At 47.6% G+C, this 23,520-nt stretch overlaps 1 protein-coding gene across 1 annotated transcript in view; it reads right to left on the bottom strand.

The window, feature by feature from the left end:
* Nucleotides 1–2,110: 2,110 nt before the first annotated feature.
* Nucleotides 2,111–23,520, bottom strand: part of PANX1 (pannexin 1) — a 50,739-nt gene continuing 29,329 nt past the window's right edge. The window contains exons 2-5 of the mRNA XM_043877045.1: nt 21,135–21,274; nt 9,494–9,717; nt 7,232–7,881; nt 2,111–6,713 (exon numbers count right to left, since the gene is read on the bottom strand). Of these exons, the coding sequence (XP_043732980.1) occupies nt 6,634–6,713; nt 7,232–7,881; nt 9,494–9,717; nt 21,135–21,274 (1,094 nt within the window). The 3' untranslated portion in view covers nt 2,111–6,633. The remainder of the gene's footprint in view (nt 6,714–7,231; nt 7,882–9,493; nt 9,718–21,134; nt 21,275–23,520) is intronic.

Here is a 23,520-nt window from a genome sequence, read left to right as displayed (position 1 = left end):
TTTTTTTTTTTTTTTAGACCTGCCATACTATTTTCTATCGTGGCTTTACCATTATGCATTCCCACCGACCTGGAGCTGACTTTGAATAAGCGTTAAGAGGGAATGGAGACAGAGGAGCACCTGAGAAAGCAGAGAGGCCTTGAAGGAACGACACCTGTGGCCACATCAAAAAGAGGAGGGATGGCGGGATGAGCCTGAGGTAGTGGGCGGAAGGTGGCCCCTAAAGTTACCTCCTTACTCTGAAATCCAAGGTGGGAGGGAGGGATTTAAAAGTGGTGATGGGGATGTGTGGGGAAGGTTGGCATAAGAGGTCTGTCTTCCAAGAAATCCACTGACAGGAGTATGGAAGGTGTATTAGACATGGCAAGTCCATGAGAGCACTTCCGGGATGCAGACAAGGGCCTGAAGAACAGCGCTTGGGCTGGAGGCAGGGACTCGGTTATGGAGGAGGCAATGCCACAGGGTCGGAGTCAGAGAGGCTGCGATTCAGGATAACTTCCCCTGGAGGAGGCTACACCACAGTGTCGGAGGCAGAGACGCTGCGATTCAGAATAACTGCCCGTGGGCAGACCCTAAGGCAGCCCCATGAGTCCCTGGATGTTCATGCTCTGTGTAATCTCCCTGAGTGAGGCAGTAGTGTGCCTCACTTCTAGACAAAGCAAAAGCAAAGGGATTTTGCAGATAAAAGTACTTCATTTTGAGTCCATCAGGAGGAAGAGTATCCTGAGTGGCCTGATTTCAAAACCCTTAAAAGAGGAACTGGGCCCTCTCCAGTTGAGAGAGTCCTATTGGTGCGGGAGAAGTTGATTCTGACTCCATGTTGGAACTGTTTCTTTGACTTGCTTTCCATTGCTTTTGTTATTATAATCATACATAGTGGCCTGCTTCAGAGGACCCAGCCCCTGTGCCTGACTGTTAAAGTGCCTTTGCTCAGAACCCTGCCCACCTGCAGATGGCAGGAAGGAAGAAACACACCGCTGCCTGAGGCTTGCCATTCTAGGAATATTTGCAAGATCAATGGCCTTGTTTCCTTTGTTTCCTCGCCTCCCCCTCATCTCTGACCCATAAAAGAAACTGGCATCCAGACCCCGACTGGATGATTATTTTGAGATGCTAGTCTGCCATCTTCTCGGTCAGCTGATTTTCCAAATAAAGTCGTATTCCTTGCCTCAACCCCTCCTCTCAGATTCACTGACCTATCCTGTGGCGAGCAGAGTGAGCATGGGTTGGTAACACTATGGGCTTGACGATGTAAGCAGTCATACTAGAGAAACCCACACGCCAGGACCTGTGAGTTGTAAGCAGTCATACTAGAGAAACCCACACACCAGGACCTGTGAGCAGCCTCCAGCCAACGAAAAGGCAGTCATACAATCCCAAGAATATGAAATCTGTCAACAACTCGGGGTGAGGGGGCTTGGAAGCAGTCCCTTCCGCAGTAGAGCCTCCGGATTAGAGCACAGGTGCAATCCACACCTTGATTGCAGCCTTGTCAGACCCTGGGCAGGGGACCCAGCTCAGCCGTATTCAGACGCCTAACCCAGAAAACTGCCAAATAATATGTGTTGCTTTAAGCTGCAACGGTTGTAGTAAAATGTTATGGAACAACGGACTAACACAACCTCTAAGCTCCCTGGGGGGTGCCCCCTTGGGGAACAGTGGGGCGGGGGAGGAGCTGATGACAGTTATAGCTAGCACTTACAGACTCACCATGGGGCAGGCACTGTATTAAGATTTTAGGCAGCTGATTTATTACCCACAACAGTCAATTGTGTTAATTGACCATTGTACAACACAGTCCCCTTCTTGAGACAGGGAGGCAGGCAGACCCATGTTTAGCAGCACAAAGCCTCTGTTCCTTCCTCTCTATGCAAAGGCAAACAATTCCCAATCAGAAAGCATGTGATCTCTGCTTTAGAAATTCCAGAATCTGTGGGCCCTTAATCAAGGAATTTTTTCCTTTAGCTACTGTCAGCTAGCTGGATTTTCGTGTGTGCCACGAAGCCTACTGAATCTCAGGTATCCAGCAGAGGAACAGGCCTCAAGACATTTCGGGACTCATCTTCTGCCACATCTTCCCTGAAGAGAAGACAAGAAACATTAAGGCACATTTTTCATTAGAAAAGAAGTTTTATTTAAGGTAGACACAACAGTGCAGAACAAAAACACCACTTCACTTTTATGTATAGACACAGTAGCCTTGGTGTTCAGCTTTTCAACTCCCCTTAAATATCAGCATGGTCAGAAGGCAGGGCGTGGACAGGTGCTTATGTGGAAATATGAAATAGAACGGTCAAGGCTCTTGGTTTTTAACAGTCATTTTCTAAGACTGTAATTTGTTCCAATCCTTCAATCTCTGTGGAATAGAAACCAAATCATTCTTACCAAATGACACGGAAAGAAAAAAAAAAAAAACATATTCTTCTTTAAAAGGTTTGAAAAAATGTAGTCATTAAAAAGAACGTAAATTATGCCTAAAGCACCACTTTATGGAATACCGTTAAACTGTCATTACTGTGCTTTTAAAAAAAGCCAACTTGTTAAAGAGGAGCTGATGGCTTCAGTTTTTGTAGAAAACTCTTGGGACATTGCAGAATTCTTTTTTCCTCTTCTGATGAGGCACAGAGAAAGCATTCAAGGCATGAGAAACTTTTACAACTTTCAGGAACAATGACTGATCAAATCACATGCATTAAGAGACAAGTATTCTTACAGCAAAAAAGAGACTCCCCAAACACAATACATTTCATCTAAAGCAGGCAGGACAAACCAATCACGGATGAGCGTGTATTACATTCCATAAATGACACAATGTCATCTTTGCCAAGCTTTCTCCAAGGTTTTACTTAACTTGTGAAAAACAGGACAGAAATGCCAATGACTGCCCAGGAGGAGCCATTTCATCCTAGTGCCCTCAGATGAAACTACTCAGAACTGCACATTTCAGTCAACATCCCTTTTCAAATTATCCTGGGAAATTACAGAGACCTTTATAACTTCAATTGCCCTAATCACTGGGAGGCAACACTGAAAACTTGTATTGAACATGGAAAGGATCACAATTCACTCCAAAATAAAAAGTTAAGAACTGTCACTACTTACATGCAGAAATCTATCCATTTGCAGAACGGATCCTTTCTCCAGCAAGAGGCTAAATAAGCCTCCCCTCCCCTGACCTGCAGAGGACCATCTGCCTTTTAAAATCAAATTACAGTTGTCCACAAACTAGGATTTATTATAATGGTGTGTTCTTTTGTTCAAGTATTTACAGAATGCCTAGTCCATGCCAGTCACTGTTCAGGAACTTGTGATATGGCAATGGGTTTAAAACGAAATAAGCAAAAGAAACCAACATGCATGCATTTTAAAAGCTGTGCAACAATCTAGCTCTAAGCGTTGAACAGTTCTCACAGGCTCAGTGCATGCAGTGCCCTGCCGCCGTCCCAGCTTAGCTCATCCTTGCAAAGGAGAGGGTGCCCAGAACAGGAAGCCTCCACTAAAGAAACACAAACACCCCACAGGACCTGCCATACAATGTGGGACATTTCTCCATTTCTCCCAGGACGCTCACGAAGTAGGACAAAGCATCGTGCATGTCAGGGGTATGCCCACCATCCCCCGGCCCAGCGAGGCTGGCTGCAGGGGATGATGCCGTGATCCAGAGGCTGAGGATGCGGTCCACGCAGACCCCCGATCAGGCTGGGCTACTGCCCACCCCCCGCTCTCTTAACAGACTCTTTCAGTCTGACTTGAGGAAACATTGTCAGTTACTCAAGGGGACAGCTCATTCTAAGTGTGTAAACACTAATCAGTAAATGAGCACCTGACTTACTGTTGGGAGCAGCGACTTTCCACAAGGGCTACAGGAATCTCCCTACCAGGTGGCTTGGTCCCCAGCCATTAGAGCCAGCTTCTTAACCTGGGGGGTATGGACCACGAAGACCCCAAGGGTATTTAGCGTTGTGTGTGTGTCTGAGGAGACGGTCCCTAGCTTTAGAAAATATATTTACAAGAGGGTTTGTAACCTCCTAAAAGTTTAAGAGCCTCTGTCTTAAGAGAGTGTCTGCCCATTATTTGGTGAAATTAGAGGAGCCGGACACTGCTGTGAGAATGGTTGGTCAGACCGCAGACCCAACACTGGTGCTAGAAGCCTGGGTGAGAGGACATGTGGTGGTTTATTAGGAAGACACTGGCCGGAAACAAAGTTAGCTGATACAGGCAGTGGTCATTTAGGATCTGTTTGCCCCCTTTTGTAAAGCAATGATTGATTCCTCATTCTTGGGAATCTGCTCAAAGGTAGTCCTCACCTAAGCCAGCAGTGGATGGAGAAGTTAACTTTCCTAATAACGCTTTTCCTCAAGTCAAAATGTATGGCCAGACGTCCCCATTAGCCTCTTATTGCCGTGATTGTTCATGGACAGTATCATGTACCTCCAGGCTTGTGTTCCCCATGTCCTGCAAGGTAAGGTACAAAGAGCGATTGGAGCTCTTTCTGTTCAGAATCACTGTCTGTGTTACTGTTTTGTTCAAGCTTCAGCTTGGGGATACGTGGCTAAAGAACTTCCAGGAAAAACAATAACTAGACTCTCAAAACTATTAGCTAGAAATGATGGGAAAGAGAAAAATAGTAATGTGTTCCCCAAGAACACAGCATTTGCTGGGAGTTCTCTGGAAGGACCTTCATTGTGGTTATTACTCTTCCTGTTGGTACCTGCCTCTGTCTTCACTGCCTTTTACTAGTCTCTGAATTCCTCGAAGGTGGGCACCGGCCTTATTCACATCCCCGCAGCCAGTCACTAGCTGACCTCTGGGACATCACAGATGCTACTGGAACTCCGAGAGTAGGGATGGGAGGGTGCACAGATGTTAGGGCTCTAATTAAAGAATTACATGTCACAGGGCTGAGAGAGTTCCTGATTTCCTAAAATAACATATCCACTTCAAACTATAAATTAGGGCAGTCTATAAAGAATCTGAGACTTTGGGGAAAAAAATCAAGTTATAGAAAACTATATTTCAGAAAATTTTCAAATTACACAAAGAAACAGGTGGAGAGAACTACAATACAACATCTGATACAGTGATATAAAAAAGTAGCAAAATCGATGATTTAGATTACTGACATTTCTAAGTCACACTATAATTCAAGGGTAATAAATATTAAGCAGTAAGAATAATTTAAAACACTGACTGAATTCTGGATATTTATTATTAGCTTTCCATCTCAGAAACCATCGCAGAAGCACAAATAAAATCCACTTCTGCGAATATTCTGAAAGGCAGAGAGCAGCTTATGTAATTAGATCAGGTAAACAACTGTCCCTAAGAGCCACACATAAACTTTGAGGCTCCTGAGGATTATTCAGTAGCAATGTACTAATTTTAACTTTCCAAGAATAAAAACAGGAAGGTCCACAGATGTCCTTTTTAAGAATTTTGTATAAAATGTAAACATAGTTGGGATCTATTTACATGACTGGAATTGGGAAAAGGTTTCTGATATTCCCAGTCAGCCTTGAATGTTTACAAAATAATGCTTGGTTGATACACAATATACCTATTTGTAACATTTATTCTATAATTCCGCATTAATGCTAGAATGTTCTTCCCAAATGGCCTCAATTCTGATATCATACAATTCTAAAATTAAATGAATTTTTCAAAGATGTTTTTAAATATAAATAAACTGCAAAATTGTTCTGGCTCTGAGCACATGTTAATGTGCACATGGCAAATGTCATTTATACATTCTGATCCTAATAGGCAAAAAATGTCCCTCACTTTAAGCCTTCTGTGTTCTGTGAATCTGCCTCAGTAACATCCTGTCTCAAATGCTTTTGATAACAGAGGAATGCCCTGCAGACAACCTCTTCTAAAGTAGCCACTTTAACTTGTTCTGTATGCTTGCTTTCCCCACTGGGTTCATTTAGAAGCACTCCTTCCTGTATGGAAGTCAAGAATTAAACATCCTTTCAACTCTACCTTATTAACAAAGTTCTCAGCCAGAGCAGCACTTGGGTCCACTGCCCTTTGCAGCGCAGGGCATCACATGGTGGTTAGAGGGTCTCAGTTGGCCACGGGTGACAAGTGGCAGGGCCCAGAGCCTGGTTATAAGAACAGAAGCCAGCGGTTCTCCCAGTGTAGGGCACCGCCAGGAGGAGACCCCCATGGGTCCAGAGTCAGTCAGGGAATGTTTTATCCTCCAACAGTCATTGGGACATAGACAAGATTCATATTAAATTATACCCTGACATTATCATCCCATAAAACAAAACAAAAAGCTCCCCAAGTCCTTGCTCTCTGTAGTTCAGAGGCTCTTTGCACCATCTGCACAGAAAGGCATTTTGTTTGTGGCACTGAAGTGCTACTCCTCTTCCTGGAATTAGCCTTACCACTTTTCGCGTCGACACTTGCCGAGGCTTACTTGTTTCCGCGTTGTCTCGCAGGAAGTTCATGAACCACCCTCCACAATGTTTGTTGACCATCGTTTCCACCAGAGACTCAGTAAGACACACTCAGTACCTCTGCTGAGAACCATTTACTGCCAATCAGCTGGGTGCCTGCCAGAGGTGCTGTAGCCAAAACGAATCCCAGGTCAAAGTCACTGATCTGAAGTTCACAGGACAAAAATCATCAGCAAGAAGTGTCCAGAAGTCTCTGTCGGGCATTCTTCTCTCTATTATTTATTTTTGTTTCACTGTGTACATTCAAATCTGCCAGAACAGAAAACAAGCATTTATGATGGAAATCCCACGGCAGGTTCCATTGGCACTAACTTTTCCTCTGCTATCAATCTAGCTGTTGGTTTCTGCCTTATCCACTTAATCTTAGCTTCACTGCAGAGCAGCTGAAGGTGGGTCAGGGAGACAAGTAACTCAATAAACTCCCAGTCCCTTTTGTAAAAGACAGAGAATGACCAACAAGATGATCAGAGGGACAGGGAGATAAGCCAGTAAAACAAAACAAAAATGAGCAAGAATGACATCGGAGAGGAATGCTTGAGCAACAGGTGGAGAATGAGACAGAAGAGAATGAGAAGGAAGAGCAACAGGTGTTCCCCTGGAAACCTGAGGCAGCACCAACAACCCCCTCTGTCCCTGCACTGAGGGCTTTCCGCTAATCACACCGGAGAAACAGGCTAACACCAGTGGGCGGGGCAGACACTGTCAGTCAGTCATCGGAGGCACAGAGGGCTCCGTGGGCTCCCCGGCTCCCCGAGAGCCAGGCCTACCTTGCAGCTCTGTCGTCTGGTCCCCCAGCTCCTCCACCGTCATCTCCACAGGCTCGGGACTTTTGCCGTCAACCATGTCCATCTTGATCATGCCGAGGTTGGTCAGGAGCAGCATGGGGTCAATGTCCTGACAACTGCTTTTAATATTCTCCAGGACCTTAAGACATTTGTACGACTTGAGTTCACTGATATTCTCCTCCAAGAAAAGAACATAGAGGCTCAAGTCATTGTACCCTTCCAACTTCAAATGCAGAACATCGAACGTGGGCAGGATTTCATACACTTTGAGAACATCTGTCTTCTGCTGGAAGGGAATAAACAGGGAGTAGACCACCACCGGAACCAGCAGGACATACACCACGAGGTTGATGAAACTGAGCAGCCGGAAGATACCAACAGCAATGAGCTTGCACTGGAACTTATCGGGGACAGTGCTGTCATTTTTCAGGATGCCGGATTTGATGCTGCAGACGAACTCATCCGAGAGAGAGGAGAGGCTCAGGTAATAGCCCAGGTAGATGCTGGCTAACAGTATCGTGCTGAGTGACAGCACCCGGCAGCTCATGTACTTGACGATTAAATGTCTGGAGGCTTTCTTTGTCCTTAAGTACTGTTCCACAATTGGGTACCTGAAGCGGCTTTCCTGTGAACTAAAAAGAAACAAATAAAAATAATTTAAATCCTCACCAAGACCATCAAATAGAAACACATTCGATGGTACCACATGGAAAATTTCCATCACCTTCCCTTCCATACTTCTCTATCTGTAACTTCACTAGAGTACCCAGGGAATAAAATTAGTTGTTTGTTTTTTTTAAAAAAAAAAAGAAGGAAAAGTAATAATAAAACCCTTCTCCCCCCAACTTAATATTTTAAGGAAGGTCTAATTCATTAAATGTGCTACTTGTAAATTGTTAGAACAACTCCTGGCATCCTAGTGAATGGTAAATATTTGTTACATAAATTTGATTGTTCTTATTTTACTGCTGTTTTTTTAAACTATAATTTTCCATTCAAATGTGTAGAAAAAAGACAATTTTTCCAGCCTAACTAGAACACATCTGCCTCCTGTAGGCCAGCAGCGGGACGCAGACAGCTGAGAGGGTGTGGGTTTAGCTAAACCTGGTCCTGGTTCCAGGTCTTCCACTTAAAGCTACAGGACAGAGTTTTCAACTGGGGCGGGGCGGGGGATGGGACAACAGCTGTGAGGGTAATAAATAAATGCAGTTATCTGTAATGATGTTTTGAATATTAAATGAGATAACGCACTTTGGAAAACTCAACAGTGTCTGAGTTATATTAAGAACTTTTTAAAATGAGAGCTGTGTGCTCAGTTGTGTCCAACTCTTTGCAGTCCCATTGAACATAATCTGCCAGACACCTCTGCCTGTGGAATTCTCCAGGCAAGAATACTGGAGTGGGGTGCCATTTCCTACTCCAGGGGATCTTTCTAAACCAGGGATTGAACCCACGTCTCTTGGATCTCCTGTACTGACAGGCAGATTCTTTACCACTAACTAGTGCCACCTGGGAAACCCAAAATGAGACCTACAAATGTGGAGATCAGCCCTGGGTGTTCATTGGAAGGACTGATGCTGAAGCTGAAACTCCAATACTCTGGCCACCTCATGCGAAGAGCTGACTCATTGGAAAAGACCCTGATGCTGGGAGGGATTGGGGGCAGGAGGAGAAGGGGACGACAGAGGATGAGATGGCTGGATGGCATCACTGACTCGATGGACATGAGTTTGAGTAAATTCCGGGGGTTGGTGATGCACAGGGAGGCCTGGCGTGCTGCGATTCATGGGGTCGCAAAGAGTCGGACACGACTGAGTGACTGAACTGAACTGAACTGAATGCTGTTAGTGCTATTGTCAATAACAAAAACCAAAGGAAGAATGTCAAAAAAGCAAGGAACTTGTTCCCTAGTTCCCTCACGTCCATTCTCGGTGCCCAGGAGCCTCATAATCCTGTGTTTCTCCATGAAGGGGAGGGTCAAAGCAACTCGCCCTGCACTTGAGAATATGAGAGCGACACTTCACTCCACAAGGGAAGGATTTGAGGTGAGGACCGCTGCTGGGGCAGACAGCAGATCTCTCCAGGTGAGATCTGGGGAGGGTGGGCCTTCCTGGTTCCCCCCAGGTGTCACAAGGCAGATGGCAGTCCCCCACATACTGGTATTGAGAACCCGAAGCCCAGATGGACAGGAGAAGGGCAGCAAACTCGTACTCCCAAATCCCAATGGGCTGGGAGCTGAGTTACCTTTGCCCCATGTTCTCATTAACTTCTGGCGCTGGACAGACACCGTCTCTCAAGTCAAGGTCATGCATGCTCTTTGCAGCTTTAATTGCGTGGTTGTAAACTTTGTCGAGTTCTTCCATGATAAACTTCAAATCCGAGCAAACATGAGGAGCAGCTGCGAAACGCCAAAACAGGGAGGGCAGGTACAGCAGGATGGCCACCAGCAGCAGAATGTAGGGGAAAAACTGAAAAACAGAGGAGCAGATCATGCAATCACCAGAACCGCCCCCCACCCCAGTCCCCATTGAAGTAACCATGCCAAGCAATGTGAGCAGTTTTCTCATTTTGACACTAAAGTGCATCCCCACATCGCTTGTGAAAATCAGGCTCCTTACCCAGTAGCTACATCTTATGGCTAAATTCACCTGTCCAGGTAATACTTGACACTAGTAACTCCCCAACTTTGCTAGACTCTAATTTGAAATAATTGGCAAGTACATCATGACACATGATATCTCCACTCTAATCAAAGAAAGAAACAAAAAATAAAATGATTCCCTGGTCTTTTAAAATAATTCCTCAGCAAAATCACAATTAAGGAAGATGTTAATGTCACAGTGGCCTCCGGGTTCTTGTTTTCTTTTTTTAATTGCTATGATTTTAGGAGGTCACTAAGGCTTTTCGAACTCTGTTTTTCTCCCTCTCTGGAATCTGGGAGAATGACACAGAAATGCACAACTTTGCTCAAAACAAATTCGAAAAATGTTAGTTTCAGTGACTCAGTAAACGTCCCATGAACCAGTGGAAATAAGAGGTAAAATCCACAAAGTGCAGAATGGACCTTCCGTAGAGGGACAGACCATGAGGACCACACAACATCCTCACTTTACAGCCAGGTAATCTCAAGTCTAGAGAAGCCAACCATAATGGACAACAGTCATGGGGGAGCATCCCAATCTGAATGGTGCGCAAAACCAACGAGAGAGGCTTCAGAAGTCAGAGGGAAGAGCATCCCGTAACCAAGTGCCCTGGGGAAGGGAGGGAAGGCTCAGCCTCAAAGACAGAGGGAGCTGCAGCCAGCACAGATGTGAAGTCAAGCTCAGGCAGTGGCCTCGGCATCAAGGTTGCTGAGCCTCTGACCTCAGCTTCCCTATCTATAAAATGGTCGTGTGACACAGGTGTTATGAAGATTAAATTAGATACCTTACGAAAAATGCTTCACGTGGTGCCTGGCATGTCACAGGCACTAAAACACACCAACCAGAACCAACAGAAGGGCTACAGAGTGGCCACGTCAATGCCAATCCTCACAATGACCCCGGCAAACCATTACTGAGGGCCTCATTTTGCAAAGACGAAGAGGATGCCCAGAGCAACTGCTGGCCCTGGAGCACAAAGCTGGTGACAGAGGCGGGACACAAAGCTGGACCTTTCTGACCCCAGAATCGTGCCTCTTCCACCATAATACACTGCAGATTATTTCACTTCTCTGGAAAACTTCTCCCTCCCTTTGGACTGGTCTCTCTCCACAGCTCCTCAGAGCTGTAACAGAAAGAGGCTACGAAGGCCTTGAGTTGACACAAAACCCTGACCCCGACATGTCTGGAAGCCGGCAGCAGACCAAGTCAGAGTGTGACTCAATACAGACTTGTGTGTATGCTTAGTCGCTCAGTTGCGTCCAGCTCTTTCTGGTCCTATGGAGTGTAGCCCGCCAGGCACCTCTGTCCATGGAATTTTCCAGACAAGAATACTGCAGTGGGTTTGCATGCCCTCCTCCAGGGGATCTTCCCCACCCAGGGATCGAACACGCATCTCTTACGTCTCCTATATCGGCAGGTGGGCTCTTTACCACTAGCACCACTGGGGAAACCTGGGAAGCCACTATAGATTATTAATAGATGTACAGAAAAGTTGCAAAGATGGTCCAGAGTGTTCTCAAATGACCCTCATTCAGTTTGCCCCACTGCTGACACTGGACATCTCCATGGTACCCTTGTTAAGAGGAAGAAACCGTTGTTGATATATTACCATTAACTACATTTCAGGCTTTGATTTGGATTTCTCCAGTGTTCCCATTAATGCCTTCTTTTTGTTTCAAGATCTAGGGTATCCACTGCATTTTGCTGTCACGTCTCCCTAGAAACCTTGGTTCTATGACAATTCCTCAGTTTGCCTTGTTTTTCATGAAGAACAGCATTTTTAAATGCTTAAAATAATACAAATTCACAAAGGAAATGGCTGACACTGATACACAGCTATCACAACATTAAAAGACAAATTTGTATATGCTTCTTTATTAGCACATTTGATGGGATCTAACAGATGGTCCAACAACACAGTAACTTGGAAGTGATGAAGAGCAAAAAGTACCTCAAGACAGCTGAGATTTCTATGGGTGACAGTGACAGGTGGTACCAACACCACTATAGATTTTTGACTACTTACAGACATGGTTTATAAACTTTTAGTTGGAAGTAGATAGAAAATAAGGCTGCCCTATGTTTTCTTATCCCAGTTCGTAGACTTCCTGACGTTATCATGGAGCCCACATTAGGAAGCCCTGCCCCAGGGGCAAGAGAAATGGTAGAAATGGCTCAGAAACTCCACACAGTCTTGGGGGTTCTGGCATGGGATGGCATCCTCAAAATTACTAAACCAATTTACAAACAGCTGCTACACAATGATACACACAAGAGGCTGTGATTAGCTGCATTTTGGCCACATGATTTATTGTTGGCTACAGTGAGATGCCGTGTTCCTTTAATCCTAGTCACCCTGAGGGGTGCCCATTAGTATAAAAATGAGTTTGTGCTGCTTTCATAACCAGAAGAAACAGGAATTTCCTTTGACAACCACGGAGGGAACACTTTCTAACTTGGGGCTATGGAATATGTGTTTAAGTCACTTATGTTTCAAAGCTATTTGAATAATAATATTTTACCTCCAAGCATTCTTTTGAATTGAAAAGTAACTATTTACAGCCTGTAACAATTTTTCTAACATGCCAAAACCATGCAATAATTAGCACCGATGAATAGTTCACCACTCATTGCAATTAGAAAAATGACTGTTTAAAGGTATTACACATCGAGTGTTTGTTTTCTTCTAAATATCCTTGTACTAAAAAAATAAATAAATAAAATAAAAAATAAAAAAAATAAATATCCTTGTACTTTGATCACCTGTAGCGGAATGTAGAGGAATATCCCATTTCTTAGTTTTTCTTCATAGTTAAACCTCTCTTTACCTCTTCCATCAGAAAGAAAAAAGTGATTTTCAATGAAACTGCAGCAAGATGGTTTTAAAATTAATTCCACTGAAATAGGAATTTTTAAAAAAGGCCAAGAAATTATATTCTTTAAAATCCTTTTGTCCAAATACGGAAAATGGAAAACTACCAGGCTTTCAAGTGCATCTGCTGGAGGGGGACGGCTTTGTTCCTAACCTCTATCTACTCCCAGTTAGTTCTGAGGTCTCAGCATCTTTCAAAGTCGTGATTGTATGATTCAGAGTTTTTGCAGATGTAACTACTGAAGACGAGGTAATACTAACTTAGCATTGCATGCTCAGTTGTGTCTGACTCTTTGTGACCCCATGAACTGCAGCCCACCAGGCTCCTCTGTCCATGGGATTTACCAGGCAAGAATACTGGAGTGGGTTGCCATTTCCTTCTCCAGGGGATCTTCCCGACCCAGGAATCAAACCCACATCTCCTGCATTTCTCACACTGGCAAGTGGATTCTTGACCACTGAGCCGCCTGGGAAGCCTGTCATATTAACTTAAGTTGTTGCTGCTGTTCGGTCGCTCAGTCATGCCTGACTCTTTGTGACCCCATGGGCTGCACCATGCCAGGCTTCCCTGTCCTTCACCATCTCCCGGAGCTTGCTCAAACTCATGTCCATTGAGTCTGTGATGCCATCCAATCATCTCATCCTCTCGTCCCCTTTTCCTCCTGCCCTCAATCTTTCCCAGCATCAGGGTGTTTTCCAATGAGCTGACTCTTCAGATCAGGTGGCCAAAGTATTGGAGCTTCAGTTTCAGCATCAGTCCTTCCAATGAACATTTCAGGACTGATTTCCTTTAGCATTGACTGGTTTGATCCTGCAGTCCAAGGGACTCTCAAGAGTCTTCTCTAAGGCCACTGTTCTAAAGCATCAATTTTTTGGCGCTCAGCTTTTTTCATGGTCCAACTCTCAAATCCACACATGACTACTGGAAAAACCATAGCTTTAACTAGATGGATCTTTGTAGGCAAAGTAATGTCTCTGATTTTTAATATGTTGTCTAGGTTTGTCACAGCTATTCTTCCAAGGAGCAAGCTAACTACCTTAAGGAGGGCTCTAATCCAGTGACTGGTATTCTTCTAAGCAGGGCCATAAGAAGGCACAGAGACACACAGGGGAGAAGGTATGTGAAGACGGAAGCAGAAACTAGAATGATGCACCTACAAGACAAGGACCACCAAGACCGCCAGCCATGACCAGAAACCAGCAGCAAGACACCAACAGACCCTCCCTCTGAGCCCCAAAGCAGGAATCGACTCTGCTGACATCCTGATTTCCAAATCCAGGAGAGAGGAAATCGTGGTTGTTTAAAGTTACTGAGTATGTGGTCACTTGTCAGAGCAGTTCTAGGAAATCCACACGAACGGGAAGCATGAACTAAATTATGAAGTTTCCACAGTATGGGGAAGCCACTGGTGGAGGACATGATGGAAATTTATCTTAGAAAGATTATTACAGCCATGAAGAAAAGACGACACCGGAGAGGAGACAGCAGGCAGGAGGTTACTGCAGCAGAGAGGGGCAGTGATAAGCACTAACAGGGCAGCAGCAGCAGAGAAAACGGATCTGAGAGCTGTTGGGTCGGCCGGAAAGTTCGGGTTTTTCTGTAACATCTTATGGAAAAATCTGAATGAACTTTTTGGCCAACTTAATACACAGAGGGAAAAACATATCTTCTGGGGCCCAACTGTAAGCGATGGATGGAAAAGGGGAAAAAATAGGGCTAATAATCCCGTGTTTCCAGCTTAGGTGAGGGCATGGGTGGTAGTGCCATCAGTTGAAATAAAGAAATATGGAGGAACAGACTCAGAGCAGAGAGGAGTGACGTGGGAGACAGAGCTGAGATGAGAAAGTCTGAACATGAGACACCACAGTCAAGAGTAGCCTGGTGGAGACGTAGTAGATAACTAAAAATAAAAGAAAATCTGACCATTTCTTTCCAATTTCAGATTCTGCAGCATAGAGATGGTCAAAGAAGCCAAGAGCATGGTTAGGATCCAAGCAGAACGTGCAGGAAAAGACAAGCAAACCATGCAGGATGTGACACCCCAACACTTCAGGATCAGTCAGCAGGAGTCACGTTAATCAAGAACAAAGTCTATAGGGGAGGAAACGTATAAGGCTCACAAATTATGTTTGCTCCCGGATGCCTGTCGCTTGGGCAGCAGTAACGCACTTAAAGGTAACTTCAATTACACGAAGCCCAATGAGTGAAGGGCTCCCCAGAAAGACTGATGCATTACATCAGCGGTTTATAAAGGAGAGAGGAGAAAGGTGGCGTGTCATTCTATTCTGCACTCAAAGGAAGACAGCCAAGGCAGCAGGCTTCATGCTGGGTGACATTCTGGAAAGGACCTAACAGGAAGAGAGACTTGGAAAAGAGAAGATGGCAAACAGAGCATTTGTGTGTGAAAGAAGAAAAGACTCCTGTTAATAGAATTAGAACCAAGTCACAAGGAAGCAAGGAAAAACTTTCCCAAAGATCGGCGCGAACATGGCACGGAGTGTTCCATGAGGTGATGAGTTCTGTTTCACTGGATCATCTGGGAGGGCTTAGGAGCTCTGGATCTGGGGTGGGAAACTTTTTCCTGCAAAGGGCCAGACAGGAAATGTTTGTGAGCCATATGGCCTCTGTCACAAGTCGGTGATTCTGTCATAGTATAAAAGCCAACACAGGTAATGTGTACAGGAGTGGGCGTGGCTGTGTTCCAATGAAACTATCTGCAGAAACGGGTGACGGGCTGGGTCTGGCTGGAGCACGTACGTCAATCTGCCAGCCAATGCCCGGGATCTTTCCTTTGCAACAAGTGATCCACAGACAAGCACCCTCAGTACCACCTGGGAGCTTGTTAGAAATGCAGAATGCAGGCCCCCATCAGGCCTACTGAATCTGAGTCTGTATTGCAGCAACTCTGGATTCCAGATTCTGATCCCTCCCTCATCCAAGATTGCTTCATTATTTGCTTTTCTGTTTATTAACCTGGGCTACAATATATTCTCAACAATGTCCAGTTTTCAACAAGAACCACCACCACCACTACAAAATGAGACAAGCAAAGAAATACGAAAGTCTGAATCTAAATTTCAACAAGATCTCCAGGTGACCTGCGTGCACACAGAGTTTGGGAAACACTGGTCACTGGTTTAGATGACTGCTGTCTACAATGGAACCTAATCTGGCCTAGCAAAAGCAGACTCTCCTGAAAAGTGGACAAAAATCACATTCCGGGCCTTAATCCCACAGGTTTCAAACCCACAGGCGTCAACTCAGTAGTCTGGCTGGGACCCTGGGTCCTGTATTTTCACATGGATAATGCTAAGGTTTGAAAATCTCTGGTCTGGTAGCCTCAGAGAACCCCTCCAACTAAGCTTCTTTGCATCCACTTAAAGAAAACATAGCAAGATCTGACAACTCCGTTAAGTTTCTTCTTCTTTTTGTCTGTTTGTTTTTCAGTCAAAAACTGGCTTTTCTGTTTCAGAAAGAAATCGTGCCTAATGGTTGCCTACTTTATGAACTTGAACAAAGAGAAGAGAACACTCAAAAAAAGACCAGTTATCAAACAGTCCTGGAGTGCCAACTGCTTGTCGTTTGAGTGCACCATTTCCACCAGAGACAACTCAGGTACAAGTCACCAGAAATAAGGGGTGGGAGAGAGAGGGAGGAGGAAAAGGGCTGGAGACGTGAAAAAGCAGGTGCAGAGGAGCTCCAGCAGGAATCACACCATCGTCAGTCACGCCCTCGCCCACGCCAGTGCTCCACTGAGTGACTTCCTCAGGGCGATTCTGGGTCTGCTTTTTTTTTTTGGCTGCGTCAGGTCTTAGTTGGTCATGTGGGACCTTTCATGGTGGTGCATGGGCTTAGTTGCCCCATGACATGTGGAATTTTAGTTCCCCGACCAGGGATTGAACCTGCGTCCTCTGCACTGCAAGGCAGATTCTCAAATGCTGAACCACCAGGGAAGTCCCTGGGTCTTCTGGTTTTAGCTCTGACATCAGAACTGAGTTGAGAAGTGTTCACATAAACCCTGTGCCTCTAACCCCCTCATCGTGAGCACAAGTCAGAAGGCTCCGGAGGAGAACCAAGTCTGGTTCTGATCAGGACTTGCAGCCACCTCATTCCTCACCTCCTGTCCACACATGTGATCCAAGCACCCACTATGGACGGTGCATAGTCCTCGGGCACAGGGATGAACAAGACACGTCATGGTCTCTGCCTTCATGGAACTTAAAGAGTCTTGGAAATAAAGAATTAATTGAGAAGAATTAAGGCAAGCACCAGGTGGCACTAGTGGTAAAGAACCCACCTGCCCATGCAGGAGACATGGGTTCCATCCCTGGGTCAGGAAGATCCCCTGGAGGAGGGCATGACAACCCACTCCACTGTTCTTGCCTGGAGAATCCCATGGACAGAGGGGCCTGGTGGGATATAGTCCATGGGGTCACAAAGAGTTGGACACGACTAAAGCAACTTAGCACACAAGGCAAGTAATGACCGTATCCCAGGGTGATTCCAGGAAAAGGGCAGGCTGCTCTGGGAATACACAACCAAGCAACGCAGACCAGGGTAGGGTACAGATGATAGTCTGCTCAGCTGCTGCCCCATTTCTAGGATCTGAATGTCTGAGGCAGGGCGTGTGGTCTACTGTCTACGCAGCCGGCCCACAGTCTTATTCCTGGAAGCTTCACATTCACCCACCTGGCCCTTGAAGCACTTTGAACTGGCAACAACCTCAGTCTAGGGTTCAGGGGAAGCTTCTAGGTGGAAACGACATTTAAGCTGAGACTAGAAAACCAAATTAGGCGTTTCCCGGATTCAGGGCTGGGAAGGCTCTTCAAAGTAGAATGTGAGTGAAACAACCAAGAACATGAGACCTGCAGGAAGTCAGAGCCCCTGGGTGTAGAGGGGGTGAGGCTAGGGCAATGGTTCACAGGGCCAGAAAGGAGAGTAAACTTGTTAGCCAAAATAGTTTTTTGTTTTTGTTTTTTTTTAAGAAATAGAGACATTTCATAAGGACACTGGAGGTGTTTGTCTAGGGAAATGAGTGGGTAGCCTTTCCCTTCTCCAGGGCATCTTCCCAACCCAGTTCTCCCGCATTGCAGGCGGATTCTTCACCAGCTGAGCCACAAGGGAAGCCCAAGAATACTGGAGTGGGTAGCCTATCCCTTCTCCAGTGGATCTTCCCGACCTATGAATTGAACCAGGGTCTCCTGCATCAGACTCTTTACCAACTGAGCTATCAGGGAAGCCAAGAAAACGACAGTCATGCCAAAAAGCGCCCCTGTGATCGTGTGGAACGCGGCCAAGATGACAGGCAGTCCTGGGGGCCAGACAAAGGGGCAAAGGGCTCAGAGCTGCCTAAGGAAACAGACCTGATGGGGCTCAATGACGGACAGGATGCAGGGAGGGAGACAGAGTCGCAGTGGCCCTCGGACCTGTGGCTGATCTAACAGGGTGGCTGGTGTCATGAACCGAGCTAGAGGTCACAGTGCGGACAGGAAGGGGGCAGAAGGTCAGCTCTGAAGCTGTGCTGCAGGCGCGAGCCAGACCTCCAAGGGTCCAAGCTTGGGGTTCAGCGGGTCATGCGGATCTGGAGCTCAGGAGAGAGGGCCAGGCTGGGGGTGAAGACGTGGGTGTCAACGGTCCACAGTAGCAAAGAGGAACCGGGGCCTGGGGTGGTTCCGGGAGGGGTGCCGAGGAGGTGCCCTGGGAGAGAACCCCAGCTTCTCAGGGACGGGCGAAGGGCGACACTGCCGCAAGAGACAAGACAGCACCTGCGGGAGGGTGCGGCCTGCAGGACTGGACACCCGAGAAGCCAAGCAGCACACGCCCCGGAGAGAGAAGTAACTGAACAACAAGGAGGGCGGAGGCGACCTCGGCAAGACCACGCACTGCAGAGGCGGACTCGCGAAAACGTCACTGGGAAGAGAGCCCTTGGGAAGGGAAGGGCTGAGGATGCAGACGAGAAAGATGGGGAGGGGTGTCCCTATAACCTGGGAGGGGGATCCAGAACACAGGTGGGTCACACGGGGGTCTGGCTTTGGTCAGGAGAAGGGGCTCCTCCACTCACCAAAAGGAGGGGGTTGGTGCTGCTTGGGGACACTGGGCAGGCACAGCGGCAATGGGCTGAGGGTGCTCTCACGGTCTGAGGGTCTCTTTCCAGTTCTGGGACAGTTCCTGTACTCCGGTTATTTTTGATTGAGTGCTGAACACCACATGGGAAAAACCAGAGCAAGGGTCTGAGGCTCTGGACGAAGTGACTTCCTCCAGTGAGGACTGCCTTAATTTTGCTTCTGGCTGGCAGGAGACCAGAGACACTGACAATTCCAAATTCCCTTCATTTAACTGGTGCTAAAATGCTTCGAACCAAGGCTCTAGACCCTATGAGGGCTGGCTGAACTCTGCATTACCCCTCACTCCTCAGCAATGGCCTTTCAAGCCTAGGGCGTTGACCAGGGTCCTTCCAGCTTGGCCCGTTCAATATTTTGTCTCCAGTCCTGTGAATCTGGAAAGACCTCTGCTCAGAGTTTCAGCCAAACTTCTACCAAAACAAGCCAGACTACCATCACCAGAAAAAGAGCTCCATCTTTCACTAACATCAAAAACTTACAGCTTGGCTACCCACACTGTTCTATAAGACTTCCCCAACCCTGCAGAGGCAAATGGAGCCTAGAGACCTGATTTTCACCTTATAGCCAGCAACCAGTTTTGTGACTCCTGGGCGTGACCCAAGATGCCCTTATCCTCACATGTAAAATGATTCTGGATCAGAGTCTTTGATCGTCTTCCTGCTCTAGAAGTTTCGAGGTCTCTAACATCCCTGCCACCTCCTACACTGGACAATCCCGGAATATACATTCTTCTTCTGTGGATCCATCAGTGCCTAGCCCAGCCACTGATCACAACTTTCCATTCTCAGAAGACCATTAAAATAAATGGACTTAAACTACCACAAGAGAGCTTCCCTGGTGGCTCAGTGGTAAAGAATCTGTCTGCCAATGCAGGAGATGTGGGTTCAATCCCTGGGTCAGGAAGATAATCCTGGAGAAAGAAATGGCAACCACTCCAGTATTCTTGCCTGGGAAATCCCATGGATAGAAGAGGCTGGTGGGCTACAGTTCACAGGGTCACGAGAGTCAGACACGACATAGCAACTAAACCACCACCAAACTACAACAGCATGCATTTAGATGTGCAAACAAAGACATTCAGTTTCTAGAACTGTGCCCATTCACACAGAAAATCCTTATTATCTGCTGCCCTGGCTACAAAGTCATGCAAAGTTGATGAGGACACAATCAACGCCAAGGCAGAAGTCAGAGAGAAAAGCCCAACCCCGAAAAAGAAAGGAGTCAGTGGAGAGCATCATTGTGCCAAATGGCATGTGATACACAGACAAATCTGAGTCACAGCAAATGATTTACATTGTTCTTTTTTAAAAAAGAAGGATGCTATGTGCTCAAGGCAAGAGAGCCTCAAATGTTGGCCTCTGGCTTTTTAGAAGCTAACATACCATGCTTTCCTTGGTGGATGAGAAGTCCCAAGATACACAAACATTCTACTTGTTTTCATGATGGACAAAAAGACCAGTGGTTGAAAATAATGACAAGTTGAAACAAAGTCCCACTTTCATAAGCACAGAGAAGACCCAGTGGAGCCGTTTCATTATGCAGAGAACATTCTCCTGCACAAACCTGGGGGCTCTGGCCCAAGCCCCACACTGCGAAGCCGCTGTGTGCCCTGCCCCCACGCTCCCCTGGCCACGGAGCTCCTGGCCTGCTCCTCTTCTCTGCAGGACACTGCTGTCTCCCGGGCAGCAATCTTCCCTTCCCTGCAGCAAGTGGACCCATTGGAAAGCAAAAGCGTGTCTGCCAAAAGCTGTGCTGCAACCAACACCCCCAGATGAATTCTTTCCTGGGCTTCTTGATGGTGGAGTAACACACAGGCTGGAAGCTACTGACCTCTAGGCTGGTCCTGACTTTTTCCAAGAGGTCCCACATGTGGTGGAATAGGAGCTGGTGGAAGCTCTGAGTCCCAGCTCTGCTGTTCTCTAATAAAGCTCCTTGAGGCATAAAAAATGGCCTGAGAGCCTCCTATGGTTCAGACATCCCTGGGCATTAAGGGTAGAAAGGTGACTGAGACACATGAGGTGCCAGCCATTACAGAGCTAAAATCAGAGGGCCTCAGTTTCCCATCTGCTAAAGGAAGGTGCTGGATCTAGTCATCTTGGAGGTTCCTTCCGATTTCAACATGCTATGGCTTTACGATCTGAGTTACAGCCCTGGTTGGCCACAGGCAGCTGTGGACTGGTGCAGCCGCTCCGGACCTCAGTTCCCACGCTGGCAAAGCAGAGGTGAGATCTACAATATCCCGCATTACCTTATGCAGACACAACGGAAGGTTTCCAGAATCGCCTTGCAAGGAGTCCCTCTGCTGGACGGCCGCCCAGCAGTACGAGTCCACAAAGGAGGCCTGACGCCACGAGAAAGAGCTGGGGGAGAAGCAGCTTATCTGGGTCCCTGAGGAGCAAGAACAGAGCGTTTCAAGTCAGCGTGAGTGCCGGTGCGCGGACCCCTCCCGCCGCACGCCCCCTCCCCGCCGGCCTTAGGCTCGCACGTGTTTGCCAAGTCACCAAGCACCGAGACAGCAGCAAGGCCAGCACTGAAACCAAACATCCAAGTCCGCGGTAAAGCTGACTACTGTGAGCTTTCTGGCCAGCGCTGGACATGCCAGCAGCTTGGGCTCAGTTGGGGAAGAACTCTTGAAAGAAGAGACACCATCATAAAAAGGAACAGTGAGGACTTCCCCGGTGGTCCGGTGGATGAGAAGCCTCCTGCCAATGAAGGGGACACAGGTTTGATCCCTGCTGTAATAAGATTCCACAGGCCGCGGAGCAGCTAAGCCCAGGCGCTGCCACTACTGAAGCGCATGGAGCCTAGAGCCTGTCCTCAGAAGAGGAGCCAGCGCAGGGCGAGGCCCACACACTGCACCCACGCGGCCACCAAGAGAACACTGTTTGAGAAGGAAAAGTGAGCAGGAAAGGAACCAGAGCCAAACATGCATTAAGGAAACAAGCAGAGCTGGTCTAGTTTAAGGTGAGGATGTGGGGCGGGGGGACGGTCCCAGGTGGTGCTAGTGGTGAAGAACCCACCTGCCAAATGCAGGAGATCTAAGAGATGCGGGTTCAATCCCTGGGACGGAAAGATCCCCTGGCCAAGGGCATGAAACCCACTCCAGTATTCCTGCCTGGAGTATCCCGTGGACAGAGGAGCCTGGTGGGCTACAGTCCATAGGGTCGCACAGTCAGACATGATTGAAGCATCTTAGTCCATGGAGGGTGGGGATGAGGGAAGGAGGAGGACTCAGCACAGAAAATTGAACAGGAAAAGGAGAACTTTTTACAACAAAGAAACAGTGAACGCTCAGCCTGAGGAAGAGACAGTTGGCGCAACATTTGGTAATACATCCCTGGACGGAAAATCAAGTTTTCCATCTCCTCTAAGCAAAAAGAAGGCTGAGGCCAGAACTGCAGCCCAAGTGGTGTCTGTTCAGAAGGCAGATGCTCCCAAGTGCCAACCCGCAGGCAGGGAGCGGGGTGTGGGGTGCGGACTGGGGAGCTGGGCTCCCCGAGGCTCTCATAACTTGCTGCTCTTCTGTGAGGGGCTCTGGACCTCGTTCTCTCCTCTGCAAACAGAGGCCTGCGTCTCCCCAAGAAGGCTGCTGTTACTTACTGTCTGGTAGACTCCTCCTGACTCACAGGGGCCACTGTGGAAAATGGGCCAATGAAACTTTGGCTGCAGGGTTGACGCCACGTCTCCCCTCCTCACCGGCAGGCAGAGGGCTGGCGCTGAGGCTCCGCGGGCCCAGCAGCGCCCCTCCACCCGCAGGGGCACGGGCACCAGCCCTGGGGGCAGAGGCTCCCCCTCCCCGCCGCACGGCTCTGACGATGCTACACCTAAACCTGCCGCCACCCACAGCCAGGGACTCGCCACTGACTTACAACTCCTGGGACGTCCAAATGGGAGCAACATTAAACTCTGCGTCTGAAAAGAGGACCTGGTCCCCGACAGCCACACGCTGAGCGCTACCTCTTCCGGTACAAAGTGGCCAGCAGGCTGTGTTACAGATTAAAGGACTGGAGGGGGTGCCCACCTCCTCCCTTCCCACCTTGCAGAGAGCACAGGACCGCAGGGAGACACTGGCTGGACGTCCCCGGTCCTTTTGTGAGGGACATGAACATCCGCAAAGGGTCACCGTCTGCTGGGGAGTCGCTGTTGTGTCTGACTCTGTGACCCCAAGGACTGCAGCCTGCAAGGCTCCTCTGTCCAAGGGATGTCCCAGGATACTGGGAGTGGGCTGGGTGCCCGACCCACGGGGAGGCCCTCCTCCAGGGGATCTTCCCAATGCAGGGACTGAACGTGGGTCTCCTGCATTGCAGGGAGCCAGCAGGGAGGCCTTTGGGGAGGGACTGGCCTTCACTCTTGTGGCAGGAGAAGGCAGTGAGGGTGTTTAATCGCTAAATCATGTCTGACTCTTTTGTTACCCCATGAACTTGCAGCGTGCCAGGCTCCTCTGTCCATGGGATTTCCCAGGCAAGAACACTGGAGTGAGTTGCCATTTCCTTATCCAAGGGATCTCCCTGGCCCAGGGATTGAACCCACATCTCCTGCCTTGGCAGGTGGAGTCTTTACCACTGAGCCACCTGGGAAGGCCCAAGATGTTCCCAAGTACTATGATAAATAGTTTCTCAATTAATGGTAAGAAA

Source organism: Cervus elaphus, chromosome 2, assembly GCF_910594005.1.
Source record: "Cervus elaphus chromosome 2, mCerEla1.1, whole genome shotgun sequence".
Classification (NCBI taxonomy): Eukaryota; Metazoa; Chordata; class Mammalia; order Artiodactyla; family Cervidae; genus Cervus; species Cervus elaphus.
Note: the sequence above shows the minus strand (reverse complement) of the source record. Positions and strands in the feature narration are given on the sequence as shown.